The sequence below is a fragment of the Lynx canadensis genome, chromosome A2, assembly GCF_007474595.2.
Source record: "Lynx canadensis isolate LIC74 chromosome A2, mLynCan4.pri.v2, whole genome shotgun sequence".
Classification (NCBI taxonomy): domain Eukaryota; kingdom Metazoa; phylum Chordata; class Mammalia; order Carnivora; family Felidae; genus Lynx; species Lynx canadensis.
The window spans coordinates 74870344-74890080 of NC_044304.2; the positions used below are offsets into that span (position 1 = coordinate 74870344).

The 19737-nt window shown below is 41.9% G+C and overlaps 1 protein-coding gene across 2 annotated transcripts in view; it reads left to right on the forward strand.

Annotated features, from left to right (window-relative positions):
* AMPH (amphiphysin) overlaps positions 1-19737 on the forward strand; it is a 251490-nt gene that overhangs the window by 195167 nt on the left and 36586 nt on the right. For both annotated transcript variants that reach the window (XM_030307720.1, XM_030307722.1), the window contains exons 12-15: positions 4913-5029; positions 8661-8684; positions 11418-11441; positions 14249-14281. In XM_030307720.1, the coding sequence (XP_030163580.1) occupies positions 4913-5029; positions 8661-8684; positions 11418-11441; positions 14249-14281 (198 nt within the window). The remainder of the gene's footprint in view (positions 1-4912; positions 5030-8660; positions 8685-11417; positions 11442-14248; positions 14282-19737) is intronic.

Consider the following 19737-nt stretch of genomic DNA (forward strand, 5'->3'; position numbering starts at 1 on the left):
TGAGAGAGAGATAGAAAGCAAGTGGTGGTTCAGAGAGAAAGGGAGCCAGAATCCCAAGCAGGCTGCTGTCAGTGCAGAGCCTGATGCAGGCCTCAAACTCATGAACCGTGAGATCGTGACCTGAACTGAAGTCAAGAGTCAGTGCTTAAGCCACCCAGGTGCACCTGTTGTCTTTATTTTCATTCAACTCAAACTGCTTTCTAATTTCCACGTTGATTTCTTCTTTCTTCTGATGTTTTTCTTTTCATTTCTTTCATTGAGTTATTTAGAATGTTATTTTTGTCCACATATTTGTGGATTTTTCTAGAGATAATTCTCTTACTGATTTGAAACTTGATTCCATTGTCGTCAGCATACTTTGTATGACTTGGATGTTTTTTAAGTTTATTGAGACCGGTTTTAAGTTTATTGAGACCTGTTTAATAGAACATTGTCTATTATGTTCTGTGTTTGACATGCACTTGAAAAGAATTTGTATCGTGCTGCCATATGGAGTGTTTTATAAGTGTAAATCAGGTCAAATTGGGTCTTGGTGTTTTCTGTATTTTCTATAACCTTGCTGATTTTCTCTCTGCTTCTTTCAGTTGTTGAAAGAGGGCTGTTGAAATCTTCCCTACAAAATTGTGCATTTTAAAATTTCTTGATGCTGTGTTTCTGGTTCTTGCTTCATGTATCTTGACACTTTCTGATTGAATCCATAAATGTTTAGAATTAACACCTTTTTACATTAGGAAATTACCTCCTTTATCCATAATAATGTTCTCTTATTTGCAGTCTGCTTTGTTTGACAGTAATATAACTATTCCAGCTGTCTTTTGGTTAGGTTGGCATAATTCATCTTTTTTCTTCCTTTTACTTTCAACTTGTTTGTGTCTCTGTATTTTAAATCTGTTTCTTATAGGCAGTATCTAGTTGAGACTTGCTTTTTTAATCTAAGCTGATAACCTTTGTATTTCATTAAACTGTTTAGACCATTTTCATTCAAGGTAGTTATTTATATGGTGACGTTTCAATCTGGCACCTTGATATTTTTTTTTTTCTATTGGGCCATCTGTTTTAACCCTTTTTCCTCTTTTTTCTGTTTTCTTTTAGATTAATTGATTTTTATTACTCTCTTTTATTTCTTTTGTTTATTAGTGATAACTTGTTTTGGTATTTTAGTGGTTGCTTTAGGGCTTAAAGTACATGTTTTAATTTGTTAAAAAGTCTGCCTTCAAATAGTGGTATATTTCAGGTCTAGCATAAGAATTCCATAATTGTATACTTACATTTCCCCCTCTTCTGGTTTTGTACTGTTTTGTCTGTTTTGTCAAATAGAATTTATTTTTTAACGTAAAGTCACTTCATATTACTTTGTGATTATCTTTGTTTAAGCAGTCAGTTAGCTTTTAAGGAGATTTAAATAATGACTAAAGTCATGTATACTTACCTACATAGTTATCATTTCTCATTCCTTTGGAGCCTATCATTCCTTTGTGTACATCCATACTTCCATCTAGATCCGTATTTCCATGTAGCATCATTTCATGCCTGAAAAATGTCTTTTCACATTAGTTGTGTTGATTGGATGGTGATGGGTTCTTTCTGCTTTTGTATGTATGAAAAAATAGTCACCTCATTTTTTCTCTCTTTTTTAAAAAATTTTTATTTATTTTTGGAAGACAGACAGAATGTGAGCGGGGAAGGGCAGAGAGAGAAGGAGACAGAATCCAAAGCAGGCTCCAGGCTCTGAGCTGTCAGCACAGAACCTGATGCGGGGCTCATACTCACAGACAGTGACATCTGACCTGAGCCAAAGTTGGACGCTTAACCGACCGAGCCACCCAAGTGCCCCACATTTTTGGTCTTTTTTTTTTATATTTTCAGAGCACTTGGGTGGCTCAGTCTGTTAAGTGTCAGACTCTTGATTTTGGCTCAGGTCATGAAATCGTGGTTTGTGAGTTCAAGCCCCATGTCGGGCTCTGTGCTGACAGTGTGGAAACTCCTTGGGATTCTTTCTCTCCCTCTCTCTCTGCCCCTCCCCCTGCTTGTGCTCTCTCTCAAATAAATATATAAAAATGAAAACATAAAAATATTTTCAAGGGGCACAGAATTCTAAGTTTCTTTCTGTACTTCAAAGATACTGCCTCAACATCTTTTTGCTTGCATTAATTCTGGTGCTAAAAAATGCTATTATTCCTAGGTTGTCCCTGTGTTCAGTAACATTTCTTACCCTGCCCCCCCCCCCCCGCCCCAGCCGCTTGTAAGAATTCCTCTTTAACACCGCTTTTGAGGAATTTAGTTATGGTGGGTCCAGGTGTGTTCCCTGTGGCTCCCATCCTCCTTGACCAGTAGTTCCCCGAAGCTTGTACGTTGCACAGTGAGTGGCAAGAATACAAAAAAGCAAGTCACCCACACAAACATTTCAAGCCTTCATTTGTGTGACATTTACTAACATCCATTAACTAAAGCATGACAGATGGTCAACCCCAAGTCAAGGGATAAGGCAGTAAACTCCATCTGTAGGGAGGCCATGGCAAGACTAGGCATAGGATTATGGTCAAATTGTCTACCTAGAGTGGAAGAAGTTCAGTACTTTGGTTATAAACTTAGATGTCCCTAGCAGAAGACACTTCCTGAAGATTATTATCACTGGTAAGATCTTCCCTTTGGGTATTTTCCCCCTGTGGTTTACACATGTAGTCTCTTTTCTTAGGATCACATTCTGGGTCTAGACTTTTAACGGGAAAGCGGTACTTAAGCTCTGGCTTCCAAAAGTTTACGAATGTCGACACCACATCAGATCTGCTCTAATGGTGACTCAGGTATAAGGAATGACAGGAGTTTTCTTTTGTTACATTAAGGGACATGACATGTCAGTGTGTTTCAACATGTTAATGACAGAGTTGTCATTTTATAAAGGAATGCTGTATCAGCAGGCAACTCCTTTTTTTGCTCTTTTTGTAGTTCTGTCAAACTGGTGTTTGATATGAGTGCCTTAAGGGGTAACTCGCAAGAATTAAGGGTGCAAAACCAAATAGAAATGGAGTCTGAAGTAGCCAGCTGCACCTTTTGAAGACCACCACACTGGTATACAGTCTCATGCCACTTGTCATCCTTGAGCTCTGCATTTCCATTCGAGCTTTCATAAGGGGCCCCATTAGGCTCAGAGAGGATTAATGGACAGATTCGTTTGGGCTCACGTTTTAAGAAGAACTTAGAGACTGTCCAGAATTCCTCTGCAGATCCCCATGGTGCCTGTTTGAGAGATGTGAGCCCAGGTCTTAGCAGCAGCCTGGAATAGCACTGGGGTCCAAGGCCTCTGGCTGTTGCAGTCCTGCCTCGGCTGCATTGCATCTGAGGGACCCAAGACAACAGCCCATTCTCCTTATCCCCAGATGGAGGAATGATGCCATTTATCCCTTGGTTTTTGTAAGGATTAGACCGTGCAGGCAAAATGAAGTCTGGGGGATCTAGGAAGGTCATTCTTTGAAGGCAATAATAGTGTTGTAGCGTTGTATCATTAGACTGCAGCGAAGTGCCCTAACCTGAGTTAATATTTATATGCACGAAGCTCTCAGAACAGTGCCTAGCACATTCTAAGTCCATGTAAGTGTTCACAAAATTTTAGACCTATAACTTGTACCAATACAAATGTTGGCAAAAAACAAAACCCATGCAGATTTTGAATAGGGGCCAAAGGAATCAGTTGATGGTTTTGTGATTGTAATTATTAAAGCAAGAGGGATTAGCCTTGTGAAATTTTAAACGTGTAAGAATAATCATGCTGCAAAATAGGTAGCCCAGGACCAATCGCGTGGTATTTAAGCAGATTTCCTTCTATAGTGAGTGTGGATATACTAAAAACAATTATCTCTTATGCCCCAAAGCTATTCATACAGCTCTATATATTTTTAAGTTTTATGTCTATGATCAATATTAATTAAAAGAACTCTTGTTCTTTAAAAGCTTTCTCTGAACATTCCTATTCTTTTGTGCTTCATCCATGGTTGTGACCTTTGAGTTTCTAGAGTACAGATGGTCAAAACTGAAGCTTATATCAAACACCAAACACACATTACTTGATTCTGTGGAAACTGGCCCAGTTCTGTTCACCGTGATTGTTTATGGGGGCTTTATTTCAGCTCTAACCCTTACTGCGTAACTTAAGCCAAGGCTAGGCTAACTTCAAGCCGTGTTATTTTTGTTTTGTATCATGAGACCACAATAAATGAATAAATATTAATGTTCAGTATTATAAATGTGTCGCTATTATAAAAGGACTTTTATCCTGTGTCTTATTTGGCTTACCTGTTTCTAATCAAGGAATGTTATTTTATGGCAAATGTTGGGGGATGTGGTTCTCTCCCTCCCTCTTTCTCTTTCACCTTCCCTCCCTCATACTTACAGTGGAGACCGACAGTAATATGGATGAAGAGTGGTTCATGTGATGACTACATCAAAGGATAGGGTCTCTCTGAGGGGATGAGGCAGGTGGAGGTAGTCAGGGTAGATGGCATCCCTTCCTTTTTACACACTAGCTTCGCAGGGGACCTCACAGCCATGGGCTATGGTGATGGGTCCCAGCCGTGGCCTATTGTATCTGTCTGGTCTTCCATAATTCTTGACCTGAGATTGCTAAACTAGCAGAGGAGAGTCCTTGGATCTTGATGGCATCAGGATATACCTCTTAGACATTCTCTTTGTTGGCTGGATTCGGAGCTGGATGAAGGACAGAAACCAAAACCTGGGTCGCATTCCTACGCATCTTAGGTTCCAGTTGGCCACAGTCGGTTATTTCCCCCTCATCACATTTCGCAAGTGACTCTGGGTAAACTATCAGAGCGTGCTTTGGGGATATTCAGTGATGTTAGAGGATTACACAGGGATTATATCATAAAGTCTCATATTCTGTCTTGTTCTCCTTTAACAGAATGAAGTCCCTGAGGTGAAGAAAGAGGAGACATTGTTGGATCTGGACTTCGACCCTTTCAAGCCTGAGGTGACACCTGCAGGTTCTGCTGGAGTGACCCACTCACCCATGTCGCAGGTATCCGATGGCGGCTTTGATGTTTGGAGATGACGTTTTCGTGAACTTCAAGGGCAGCAGATGCCTTTCAGACCGCTCTCCATTTCAAGTGACTATTTACTTTTCTTTTGGGTTGACAAACATTTTCTAATGGAAGGAAGGGTAGAAAGAAGACATTATCCATATCTATCATTCCAAACCTCCTCCTCCCATTCCCTCTCTCTCTACCCATAGAGCTGGGATAACCATACATCCCAAACTGGAATGTATGGTTGCCCAGGAATCCCTTGTCTCAGAGTAATTGTATCATTAGTATCATTTTACACTCAGACCGTTCAGACTTCGATGATACATTTCATGACTTCTCTAAATGAAGCTCTTTCTCTTGGCCCTGGACTTAACCTTCTCACTGTTTCCTCTACGTTCCTTCTCCATGCTTTGGAGATTAAAGCACGTTAGACATAGCCTCGAAATTGTGCCCCAACGGAAATGTTTTCCAGTCTTGGTCACTTTGAACTTGATGACATTGTCTTCCTCCACATTGCAGAAGCTTCCCCTATGGGATCTGGGCTATGGCTTGATGCGGAGCTGGCCTCCCGTACCTAGCTTCCCTTGCTCATCGTCATCATCCTCAACCTTTCCTCACTTCACTAGTGACGGCCACAGCGTTCTCCAGCAGAAGGGCCCGGGAGCGGGGCGCTCTAATGGCTTGTGGATGATTCTTCTGCAGTAGACTTCCTTCATGATTGTCTGTGCCCATGAAAGGAAGTTAACTCAAAATCTGTCTAAGCAGAAATTGTTTGTATCAGTATTTTTGATGTGCTTGGGGCCTCACATTTGAATTTGGGCAAATCCAAAGGTGGCTGGGATATACTTCCTGTGAACTAAGAAAGGTGTATTATAAACTGAGACCTGGCTCAATCTTTTAGTCTTGAAGCCTTCGTGATACCTTACCGTAAACCACTGTCAGCTCAGTATGAACCTCAATAAATAAAGCCTCTCTTTAATCCATGCTTTATTCCAGAATGTGATCGCATTTCTGAAGGCCTCCCTGTTGTAATACAGGAACAATACAAATCTGAGATGTCGGTAAAGCAGGTAATTAAGCAGATCAGATACGAGCCTTTGAAGATATTTTGCAAAAAAATGGGTCTCTTAGATAAATGTTTCAGAAAGTTCTATTAAATCCCTTTTAGGAGACTCATGGTAGGCATTACAATATTAAAGGCTCCAGGAAGTCCTGCAATTAAAAGAAAAAACCGTTTAGACTTGTTTAACTTAGAGATTCCCAAACGTGTTTGACCACGGAAATCTGTTTGAATGAAAGTTTCTTCACATTCACTTGAATGTTCTCTAAAACATACTTTGGGGAATGCCACCATAGTGATTATCAGCAAGCTTGAGGGTTCTGCCTTGGGGGCCCAGCAAAGCAGAAGACGAATGTACATATCATTCAGAATACTTCCGCGAAAGAGCTTTCTCACTGTGTAGACTTCTTTGTCTACAGGACTTCTCTGCCTCACACTCCAGCGTTCACTGCTCTAGTGGCAGAAGGCAGGTTTCTACAGTGAATGTTGTCGTGATCAGTGGATGAGATCCCACAGCATGTCTATCTGCGAATTGGATCAAGAGAGAAACCTCTTTTATATCAATCCATGATTAAAAAATTCCACAAATCATGGAACTTTGTGTGGATTTAGGACTGAGACTCTTTCATAATTAGAAAAAAAAATGACCGAGGGACGCTTGGTTGGCTCAGTCGGTTAAGCGTCTGATTTTGGTTCAGGTCAGGATCTCATGGTTCGTGGGTTCGAGCCCCGTGTCGGGCTCTGTGCTGTCCGCTCAGGGCCTGGAGCCTGCCTCGAATTCTGTGTCTCCCTCTCTCTACCCCTCCCCCACTTACACTGTCTCTCTCTACCCCCCAAAAATAAACAAACTTAAGAAAGGTTTTTTTAAATGACCTTGATTAAATCTTCACAAGTCTTTCTTCTGAAGAAAATGTATCACCGCAGTTAGAAAAAGCTGTGTGTGCCCCATGTCCTCCCTCAGGCCAGGTAATAAACCGCCCCGGCTGCCCAGTGGCTCTAATTGAGTCACCTCACTGCAGAGTCATCCTGTGAGCCGGCTCTAATCACATCTCTTCTCCAAGAACAGTCTTAGGTTGAGAGAGCAAAAAAGCACAGAGCCATTAGATTTGTGCGGGCCTTCTTTCCCCTTCGCTCAGAATGATCTCGCTTAACCATCACTTGACCCCACGCTTTAAATGGATGTTCTTGCTGCTGGCAGAACAGCTCACCTTGCGATCTCCACGGTGTCCGCACGAGTTAACGCGTCCTTTCGTGATCCTGAGGACTGATAAACAAGACGTTTCACTTTGCCGCCTTCCTTTGGAGAAAATACCCCACACCGTCTGCATGAGGCAGGGATATGGGGTAGCTTTTAGGAGCTGTGATTCTTAAGAGGCTGGGAAGCAAGAAAACACAAAGCATGTTAGATGCAGAAGGAGTACACATACAAATAACTGGGGCTTTCCATGCACCCGTTCTGCTCTCCTTTCTTAAGTCCTTCAACAGGTGGGACCTAACCCAGAGAGCAGCCAGGCTGCACAGAGACGCAGGGCGGCTGGGGCAATACAGCCCAGGGGGGGCGGGCTCTCTCAGAACCACAGGACCCCTGTCCTGTAGTACTGAATCCCAGTGAGACATCTGTGACCCCATCTGGAAACCCCCATGTTCTTAGTTTGGGCGTCCCAGGCTCTCTAATTTGCCACTCATTTAGAGATCAAAACAAGTACATAAACACGGATCTGATTCTAGTCACAAAGACAAAGGCAGAAGAGGGTGTGGCATTAGCAGCAATTCTCAATCACAAAGGAGATGAGAGAGGTCTCCCTCACTTTCCCAAACACATGGGCGGAAGTCACTTGAACCATCTGGATTCGCTCCTCAGGATCAATGAGCTTTATAATTAAAATGCCAGTAGTAAGCATATTCATCCATTATGTCTTAGCGGGCACCCTGCTAATTTGCATGATTATTAATTGAGCTGTGTTATCATCTAATTCAGCATATTGAAGAACTACCTTTCTAGGGTTGGTTCATTGACCATCAAACTGGTCATAATTCATCCTCTTGAATTTGGAGGGTGGGGGGAGAGGAAGCAGTAGCAATGATTAGATCTGTATTTCCTCAAAGATGTGAGAAACTAAAATCTGGACACCTTGTACTTCAAGTGTGTGTGTGTGTGTGTGTGTGTGTGTGTGTATGTGTGTGAAGTAAATACATTCATCATGTTTCAGATACAGTTTTTACTCCTACAGTGAAAAGCAGATTGACTGGTCTCCTGTGGTTTATTGTAGTAGCCACAAGGCACATTTGACTATTCCAATTTAAATACAATCAAAGTATATAAATTTTAAATTTTGGTTCTCTTACACTAGCACCTCTCAAGTGCTTAATAATACCTGTGACTGGTGGCTACCACCTTGGACAGCACAGATACGGAACACTGTCATCACCAAAGCAAGTTCTGTTGAACAGTGCTGTACTAAATATTTCAAAAATGTTTTATTTTCAGAACTTCCATCATGTCAGTATTTTTTTACATGCTTGGGATTTGTATCCTAACCATATTTTTATTTGTTTGCTTTCAGACATTGCCCTGGGACCTATGGACGGTAAGAGTATGGAGAGCTCATATTTTGATGTATCTGGAGCCCTAGAAATTTGGAAACCTTATTATATTTTAATTCATCTGTGATGAGAAAAGACCTAACATTTTTTTTAAGTTTATTTTTTTATTTTGAGAGAGAGAGGGAGAACACAAGCAGGAGAGGGGTAGCGAAGAGGAGAGAGAATCCCAAGCAGGCTCCATCCACACTGTCCGTGCAGAGCCGACGTGGGGCTCCATCTCACGAAGCCTGAGATCATGACCTGAACCCAAATCAAGAATCAGACATTCAACCAACTGAGCCCCCCAGGGGCCCTGAAGACCTAGACATTTTTTAATGATAATGTAGCCCCCTAGAACCATAATCAGCTCCCTGGTGGTTCCAAGCATTACCAGCACCTAGAAACAGTGGCGTGGAAAAGAGTGTCATTGTTCCAGACTCCTAGATAAGCAAGAATCTGTGGTGTTATGCCTTTTTATGCTTCTTCCCGTGGTTATTGGCCACAGGAAATGTTGTGGTTGAGGACGTGCACCTTTTTTATTGCTTTTAAGTAGAATAGAAGAAAATGTGGCTGAGCAAACGTAAGGGACATGCTACTCTGCACCGGGACCCAGTTTCTCACTATTATTTTCAGTAATAATGAAACTTCATCAACAAGATCTTGGGCTTTAGAGCCAGACGGCCCTGGATTTGAATCAAGACTCTACCTCTTACAGCAATATGACTTTGGGCGACTCATGAATTTCTCTCGGCCTCAGTTTTTCTCCTGGCTAAAATAAGGGCAATGTCACCTACGTCAGAGGGCCACGTGAGGATCAAGTAGTTAATGTTTATAGTGTTTAGCCCCACATCTGGTCCATAGCAATAAAAGGTAGCTATTACTGGTAATGGTATGTATTCAGCTAATCTGATGGGCAAAGAGGGGCACTTCCAGAAGTTAGAGTTGGGAAAAAAGACACAAAAGGAACTTCGTGGTGGCAGCATCTGTGCTGGGGAATTAGGAGGGTGGCAGGGAATTAGGAGGGTGGCGGGGAATTAGGAGGGTGGCCATACTCACATGAAGCCTAGTATCCCTGAGGAATAAGGCCTTTGTCTGCCCTATATTGGAAAAGTTCTGGTCAAATGGTCTTCAGAGCTCAACTTGGGTTTCGTGTTTTTCTTCTTTTTTATGTTTTTAAAGTTTATTTTTGAGAGAGAGAGAGAGAGACAGGGTGTGAGCAGGGGAGGGGCAGAGAGAGAGGGAGAGGGAGAGGGAAACAAAGAATCTGAAGCAGGCTGCAGACTCTGAGCTGTCAGCACAGAGCCTGACATGGGGCTTGAACTCTGAACTGGGAGATCATGACCTGAGCTGAAGTCGGACACCCTAACCGACTGAGCCACCCAGGCGCCTGGTGTGTTTTTCTTCTTTTTTAGTGAGACATCGGTAGGAAAGTTTGCTAGATCTTGGTGTTCATGGGTCTAGTCTTCTGAAGTGACATTGCTACTCTCTTCCCCTAAGACAGAAAGTTGACTGCCCCCTTCCCTTCCACAGGAGCGGGTTTATACTGCCCTACTTAGGATCCTTAAAGCATCCTGGAAAGCTCTCAAGAGAAGAGCTAAAATATGTTGACTGAAAACATCTTTTATAGTGAGCTGGCTTTGCTCGTGTAATCACAAAAAGGGATATGTGCACTGCTGTTCAGGACATTTGAATTCTAGCCACAACTCCTTGGTGATTTTCTTGAAGATCAAGAGGACAGTGCCCATGTTTTACTGTTCCAGTATTTCACATCTTCAGTTGGAGTTATAATACATTTTTCCTTCTTCGCCAGGAAGGGTGTGGTGAGGGTGGAGGTATCATCAAAGGGGAGCACTGATTATTTCAGAGGATAAACCTACTAAGAAAAGTAGTGATGACCGGGGTGCCTGGGAGGCTCAGTCAGTTGAGTGTCCGACTTCAGCTCAGGTGATGATCTCACAGCTCGTGAGTTCGAGCCCCATGTCGGGCTCTGTGCTGACAGCTCAGAGCCGGGAGCCTGCTTCGGATTCTGTGTCTCCTCCTCTCTCTGCCCCTCCCCTGTTTGTGTGTGTGCTCTCTCTCTCTCAAAATTTTTTTAAATTAAAAAAAAAGAAAGATGGTGATGGCGACACTGCAGAACAGTAGCTCCCTGGCCATAATTGCTGGCATTCCTTGCTCCCCTCAACCCCTTAGTGTCGCAGACCAGGCTTCCAGTTCGCGGGTGGGGGCGGGGAGGACATGAGGACAATCGCCCAGGCAGTCAGAGCGGTTAGTACCAGACCATCTTCCCCCTGCCTCAGAGGCAGAACCCAGTGTGGGTGGAGTTTGGGGGAAGATCTGTTCTGGTACTGTGACCGAGCATGTGATGCGTGTACTCTTGTGGGTGCTAGAGCTTGATCTTATTCTCATGTTCTTGAGTTTGCTTCTTTATTTGAAAACTTCACAGTTCAGAGTTCTGCTAAAGCAGAAGTCCTGTAATAGCCACGAGGCCTCCTTGCCGACTAGAAAATGACAGAGGCTTTCTTCGGGTTTCAACTGTGTCATCTTAAACAGTATTGCAACAAAACTCACCCCTAGCACAAAACAAATTATAAAAGTTGATCTCAAACCAGTAAAAGCCACAGCTTTCAGGAGAATGTTGACTCTGGACAGCATGGGATGTTAAGGCGCTAGGGAATTTTCTTCTTTTGCCTTATTATTATTATTACTACTGATTATTATTATTCTTTTTACTCATGCAGACAAGCACTGATTTGGTACAGCCGGTAGGTAAATATCCAGGATATTCTGGATTTCTTTTTATATTTACTATGCCTTGTATATGTGGATATTATCTAGAATGAGCTTGTTTTTTTCCTCCATGGCATTGCTAGTTGCAGATTTAACCTTAACCATTTAATTTTAATTTTAATTTTAATTTTAATACTCTCTACTTTTGTTTAACTGGCGCTACCCTACTGAAGAGCTTTGCATTTCTCATCAAATCCTGCCATGGTCTATTTTATCTTATGTTTGTTTGTTTTTTTTTTTCCTTTGCTATTCTGCATACTCTAAAGACTGACTCTTCAAAAAGCCTTTCCCTGTGTAACCTGATCATGGAGGAAACTCCAGACAGTGGGTTGGCCGAAGAAATTCAAAGATCTCAAATTGATCTAGGTGCATTTATTTGGGGCCCTGATGCTAGTACAGAGAGTGTCAGCCAGGAAATTACCCAAGGTGGGTCTCAGGAAGACTCTTCATGTCTCTCTGAAGCAGAGCAAGACATGAGATTGTCCACTGGAATGCTTCCTTCCGCTGACTGGCACACTGTAGCTGACCAGGGCGAGCTTGTCGTGGGGCCAGCCCCTCCGGGTGGAAGTGAACAGCTGTACCCAAAGCCCATGCCTGAGGCTGAATTTGCCACAGCTGCTTATATGGAGATGGAGCGGCCTCATGACTTATCTGACTCAGAGATGGCAGCCACAGAAACTGGTGGCCCGGTCGAAGAAAGTCCAGAAGATGTTGAACAGTCAGAAGAAGAGGAAGAGAAACAGAAGATCGAAGATTCTCTGTGGGCAGGTGTGGAGACATATGAAAAGGTAGACACTGGACCTATTGATCTCAAGGCCCTAGAAGGTACAGAGGAATTTGAAGAGAAAGCACGGGAAAGTGCAGGAAACAGGCTAGTAGATCTCCTTAAGACAACAGGAAAGCCAGACCAGGAGACCTTAGAAATCAGTAAAGAGGAAGTGAGCATCAATCTAAGAGCTAGTTGTCGGGAAAGTGAAAAGACCAGTGCAAAGAATTCTGATACAACTGATGCGTTAGAAAAAGACCTGGAAAGAGTAGCTACGGCCGCTGAATTTGGTGACCGAAACCAAGGGCTAGATGAGGGGCGTCCAGTAGTAATCAATAATCGTGAAATTATAGAAGGCTCTGGAGCTAACCCTGCCCATCACGCAGATGTCTTAAATCTGCATCTCCAGACTGATTCTGTATCTAATATTGAAAATGCCAGTCCTGAGGGATGGGATTTAGCTAGAAGAGACATAAGGAAAAATTCAATAGGTCCTCCTAACCACGGTGTAATACATCACTCAGGACGAGGCAGTGCAGATGCAGAAGAAATTCAGCAGGAGGCTGGGTTACCTACTCCTGGGGTTGGCAGGGATGAACATCAGGCTGTTGTTTCCTCAGTAAACCATGAAGTGGCATCTCAGTCTAGGACAGACCTTAGTTATTCTCTGGGAGCTAATGCAAACCGAAGAGATTGGTGTTTGTGTAAGGCAGAGTTCTCGTTAATAGAGGGGTCTGAAAGTACAGTGACTGGGAACTGTAGTCCTACCATTAACTTACCAACTATTGTGAAAACAGACTCTTGGGCAACAGATCCAGGTCAAATCTGGCAGCCACGCTTGGATTCAGCAGTGAATAATATGGATATATTGGAATTCTCTGGTATACCAGATGGCCAAGCAAGTGGCTTTACCAATTGGTTCGATTCCATTAACCACTGGCCTATCAGAGATGTGGGAGGCTTAGATAATTCCTGGGAACATTTAGATACAATTGAAGGCAAGAGAGGGCTGGAGGTGGACTCACCGGCAGATGTCGTGGGGGGACACGCCATTGCCAAGTGCTGGGAACAAAGGCGAGACACAGCTAGACTGTTGGTTCTGGGAACCTCCCGCAATGCTAGCACTGACAGTCCCGCTAGTCCCCAAGACAGTGACCTCAGCAACTCAGATTTATCCGAAGATGAAATTGCTAACCAGAGATATGGATTGTTGTACCAAGAAATAGAGCCTGATAAAGAAGAGGTACTTACCCTCGTATGTAGTATAGACTAGCCAAAGACTTCTGTAGGTTCTGTTTTTCCTAATGTTTCCCACCTATTTCATTCTCCATCACTGTCTTCTCTGACGCCTGCCTCATCTCCTTGAAATCTGTGCGAACCAAACACAAATAGGTTGGCCAAAAAAAAAAAAAAATTACAAAAAGCAGAATGGTTGTGTTGGGAACTAATGAGTCTATGTACCATCCCGTTTATTGTGTTTATTCCACTTTCCTTTTTACTGTTCAACTGCTACAAATATGTAGAACAGACTAATTTACTATTCCTAAAATGATTCTACTCCAGCAAGAACACATGCAGTGTTTCCACCCAGGGCCCCCAGAAACTATAGAATCTCCCAAAAGCCATTCATTCAAATGATGTCTTAGAGAAGTCCTAAGAATGCAGATGGATTCTATCAGTGGCCTAAAAAAGAAGCTCACTGACTTTCCTCTGGAACCATCTTCTCATTACTGAGAAAGTGGGCTTTGCTTAACACTGAGCCATACACGAGCAATAATTGTAAGAACGATCTTTTTTTTTTTTTTTTTTTTTTTTTTTTTTTTTTTTTTTTTGGTCAGCCTATTTAAAATAATACACTTTGGCCTTTTGCATTTCCTAAACACTCTCGTGCACAGCAGCCTTTTGTATTATTTTAAAATGTGTGCTGGTCTTTACTTTCCAACTTGTCTGACGGACATTTGCTGATCTCACAAAACTGATACAAAGTAACGTACTTTGATTTCCCTTTCTGTTTAGGCTTCCGGTGGTACATTTAATGGATTCACCCAGGTAAGAGATCGGTTTGCTTGCACAACCCATCTGTTGAGAATGAGTGGCCTCGGTGTCACTTGAGTAACATAACGTTTAAGCGCGTCGGGGCAGTACTTGACCCTGTCACTTGCAAGTTTGGTAACGGAAGCAGCAATGGTGGCAATATCGTAGGGTTGTGGTGAAGAGTCCATGAAATACGCAACCAGCACACTTTGCCCGGTAGCCCGGCACATACTAAGTACCTCCTGACTGTCCTAGCTACTGACATTGTTAGCCAACCACGGAATTACGCTGATTCCTCTACTAGAAATTAGAGGTTGGCCTGATCCGAGAGATCCACTAGATTCAGCTGTCGGAAAAGAAGAGAGAGGATTGTTTTGAACTAATGGGATGGGTCTTCAGAAAACAGAAATGGTTTTTAGGAGCCTCCTTATGCAGAATCATACACAGCCTTACCTGTGAAATGAGAAAGTTCCACTCAGACCCACATCTGAATGCAGGTACACACAAACACTAAAGGAGATGATAATGCATCTCTTCCGTCTGCCTGAAACTCTTTAAAAGGTCAGGTCAGGAGAATTGTTACTCATTTCTCTCTCTCTTTTTTTTTTTTTTGAATTTGTGTGGTTAGCAGTTATAAATGCACGTCATTTAAAGAGCAACAAAATTGTATAATAGTGTTTTATATAGAAAGTTCAGACCATCCACACCTCCTCCATTTCTGATGATTTCTTAGAGGTAAATACTTCAACTCCTTTTACCAGGTTCTCTGATCTCAGCCACACGTGTGCACATAACTTTCTTATAATGCTACTTTGTGGTTCCTAAATCATTATCTATCTTCTGTTATCTATCGACTCCTCTCTGGAAGGTGTGGACTTAACATGACTGCAGATAACCCCCCGCCCCCATGGCTCACCCCTCCTTCTCCTTCCTGCCCTCTCCCTGCTATAGTCCCACCAAAGCCATCCAGCCAATCTCTGGTAATAGTAATAGTACGATGATACAAATGCTGTCAGCGCCCCAGCCATGAAGTTTCCGTTTACTTTTATGCCAACCTTTTGTTCTCCTTTGAGGAAATAATTTCAGGCTCTTACTTGTTTGTTTGTTGGTTTGTTTACTTAGTTTTTTAGGTACATCTCACTAATTCAGTCCCATACTCTGTAGTTCTGTGAATCTCCCCTCCTTTTTTGTTGGCAAACATTAAGCATTCAGTCAGTTTCATCTTCCCGAAGAATTTGCTCGTCTCTCTTTCTGGACTGCTCCGTCTGAACTGGGTTCTCTCTGGCTACACCTGCTGCCCCAGCTGTTCCCCAGGCTCTTCTGGTATGTCTGACCTGGGACTGGCCTTCACCTCTTTCTTATGTCAGGCCTCTCTTTCTGGACACCAGTATCCATCCTTTGTGGTTTAATCCCACATACTAGAACATGTCCTCATCCACAAATTAAAGCACATCCTCCAGTAGGCTTTCTAAGAAAAGTATGCATGAGAAATATGTATTGGTGACCTTATACATCTGAAAATGTCTGTATCTATGTACAAAATGGTCAGTAAGATTGGATATTTCATTAGGATATGATATTTTCCCTTAGAATTTTGAAGGGAAAATTCCTCCATTTTCTCTACCTCCTAGTATTGCCACTGAGAGACTGTTGTTTTGATTCTTTTTAAAAAAATTTATCTTAGACTTAGTAAAATTATCATGACAACTCCATGCTAATTTTTAGAATAAACAATTTTCTGACAGAACTATTTCACAAACAGAAACTTTACTTCATGTTTGACTTTTATAGCGAGATCATAGAGTCTTTTTATTTCCCTCAAGAATAGATTTTGAGGGGCTCCTGGGTGGCTTAGTCAGGTTAAGCGTCCTACTTGGGCTCAGGTGATGATCTCATGGTTTGTGAGTTCGAGCCCCGCATAGGACTCTGCTGACAGCTCAGAGCCTGGAGCCTCCTTCAGATTCTGTGTCTCCCTCTCTCTCTGCCCCTCCCCTGCTCGTTCGCTCACTCTCTCTCAAAAATAAATATTCTTTAAAAATTCAAAAAATAAATTTTTAATTAATATTTGAGGATTTTGTCAGTTTTCCCAGGGGCCTTTCTTTTTTATAATTTTTTTTGACATTTATTTATTATTGAGAGGCAGAGAGACACAGAGTGTGAGCAGGGGAGGGGGCAGAGACGGGGGAGACACAGAATCTGAAGCAGGCTCCAGGCTCTGAGCTGTCAGCACAGAGCCCGATGCGGGGCTGGAACTCACAAACTGCGAGATCACGACCTGAGCTGAAGTTGGTTGCCTAACCAACGGAGACCCCCAGGTGCCCCACCTAGGGGCCTTTCTTAATCTTAGTTATTTATAGTTTCTCAGCCTTTTGGCTAAGATCAAGTGTTGAATAGTTATTTAAATTGTATTCTCCTTCCAAGTACCTATTATGTTGTTCTCCTTGTATTGACCCGTTCTTCATGTATTGGCTGGTCTTTAATTGGGCATCACCATTAATTGTGTAATACTGTAATAGTTCGCCAACATCATTTTCATCTACTACTAGAAATTCTTTAGCTTATTTCAGAACTTTAATTTCAATTTGCAGGCAATTTGTATTTGTGTAGAGACTGAACCATTAAAAACTATTGGGAAATGATTGGTATTAGTCCTAGGTTTTATTTTAATTCCAATTTAGTAAACATACAGTCTTATGTTAGTTTCACATGAACAGATAGAGGTGGTCTGTGTATTTACAATGGGATATTTCCGAGCCATAAAAAAGAATGAAATCTTGGCCATTTGCAAAAGTGAAATAAGGCGGCCAAAGACAGATACCATATGATTTCCCTCATATGTGGAATTTAAGAACTAAAACAAATGAGCAAAAGAATTAAAAAAGAGAAAGACAAACCAAGAATCAGACTCTTAACTGTAGAGAACGCACTGATCCTTACCAGAGGGGAGGTGGGCAGGGGGACGGGGGCAACAGGTGATGGGAATTAAGGAGTGCACCTGTTTGTGGTGAGAGCGGGGTGATGTCTGGAAGCGTTGAATCATTATATTGTTTTTTTGATTTTTGGTATTTTTAAGAAAACTCCTCTCTCTCTCTCTCTCTCTCTCTCTCTCTCCTTTCTTTCTCTTTCTGCCCCCTTCGATACCACTCTTTCTCTCTGGAAGTTTGTAGCATCTCTTTTTTACCCCACTTTTCTGAAATTTTACAGTGATATTCTGTGGTCTCAGTCTATTTTCATGCGTTGTATTAAGGCCCTATTAATCTAAAAATCTATGTCTGTTTTTAATTGGAGATTTTTTTTTTTACCTTCCTCATGGTTTCTCTTCTGTTTTGGTTGTTCTCTCATTCTGTCGTATTCTCTTTTCCATATGTTCCTCACCTAGTCTTCTAATCATTATTTTCCTTGCTGTTTCTTTTTCTTGATCATCTTTCTCTTCTTTCCAGCTCTTTTAACAGGTTTTTTTTTACTCTTTTTTTAAAATTTCCAAGAACTCTTTCATTTACTGAATATTTGCTTTTTAATAGCATCATCCTCTTATGTCATGAATACACTTCTATTATATCTCTGAAACTATTAATAAACATGATCATTTTTGAAGGTTTTTTTTCCCACCTGCAAAGTCTTTATTTCTTCCATTTGCTTTTTTTTTTTAACTATTCAGTTTTTTCCTTTAATATGTGAGACTTTTCCTAAATGTCTGGTGATCTTGGCTGTCTACTCCCATTTAAGAGTGAGATAGTAAAAAGCTGTCAGGGAACTTGTACCGGTAGGTAGAGTTCTCTGACTATAGGTGTTCTGGAACTTTCTGGCTCATTTTTCCTGTTGAGGAGCCCCTGATGTGAAATTCTTCAGGCATTTATTTTTCTTGGGCTGGTTAAACTTCCAGCTCTCTGTCGCATGTCTGGCGGGTATAATGGGAGGTGACTGGGAAAGAAGTTGGGGGTGGGGAGTGGAGTCCCCGCTCTCAGTATTTATTATTCCTAAGATGCCTGTGTGTTCCCTAGTCCAGAAACCCTCTATTTCAGCCTCTGCAAAAATGTCAAGTCTTGTATTGGAGTGAAGGGATATCACTTGGTTTGCAGATTGATGAAAGGATCTTGAGGTCCAGTCACTTTTTAGTAGACTTCCAGCCAGTTCCCCACCTTTAGCACCACCCAGCTTCTATTTCCCTTGGTACCCACATTTCTAAATCTTTTGTAAAAAAATTTTTAATGTTCATTTATTTCTGAGAGAGAGAGAGAGATAGGCAGACAGACAGACAGAGCAAGAATGGGGAGGGACAGAGGGAGAAGGAGATACAGAATCCAAATCAGGCTCCAGCTCTGAGCTGTCAGCACAGAGCCCCACGAAATGTCATGAAATGGGAGATCTTGACCTGAGCCGAAGTCGGAGGCTTAACTGACTGAGCCACCCAGGTGCCCCCCTCCCCTGCCCCTTGTCTCTAATTCTTGATCCTTTAGGAATTCTGAGTAATAAACCAGGTTGCTTTTTTGGCATTTCTTACATCACCTTAGGATACAGATTTTTTTTCTGGGTCTGCCAACTTACTTGTCCATTTGTCTGCTTTTCAGTTTCAAAATTTTGTTGCTCTTATCTTTCTTCTCATGCTTTTTATGCTCAGGGATTTATGCCTTTTTAAATTTGCTTTATGAAATTCCCTTTATGGTTTAGTTTGCATTCTGGAGGTAACAGAGGTAACTGCCTCGATTCGACACCTTTAACCAAGTGTCACTATCTCAGCTTTTCTGTTGGGAACCTTTTCTGTAGGTACTTTTTTTTGTCTTCAACTGGTCAGATTAACCAGGAAAGACTTTTCCAGTCTTCCATCTGCTGGTTATAAACCTGGCTACCAGCATAAGGAGAGGTGAATATTGTCTTAGAGATCACTGTTCCCTTAGATTTATTCCAGCTTGATTTTTTAGGTCAATGAATACATGGTATGAAATGTTTAAGTTTTGGTTCAATATTAGCCCATAGAGGTCATACTTAGGTAACAGTGTAAGATTGAATTTCCAACATTTAAAAAAGTGTGAACATATAGCTTAGAGTGACTGAACTCTTTTTTTTTCCTCCTTTTTTAGTGTTTTATTTATTTTTAAGAGAGAGAGCATGAGCGGGGGAGGGTCAGAGAGAGAGGGGGACAGACTCTGCGCTGAAAGCTTCGGTGCTGACAGCAGCGAGCCCGGTGTGTGGCGAGATCACCACCTGAGTTGAAGTTGGATACTCAACTGACTGAGCCACCCGAGCGCCCCTTCGAGTTGTTAAATTCTAATTCAGTGTAGATGTCCAGAAGATAAGCTGCAGAACAGAAATGTCCCTGAAATCACTGCCCGCTTTTAAATGATTCTATGTTATTATATAGTATCATGCTAACCTACATTTATGACATCTATGTTTAGAACATCTACTGTTAAAATTACTTTCGCATTACCTGCTCTTCTGATTTAAAATCAAAGGAGACTGTTAAAAAACTT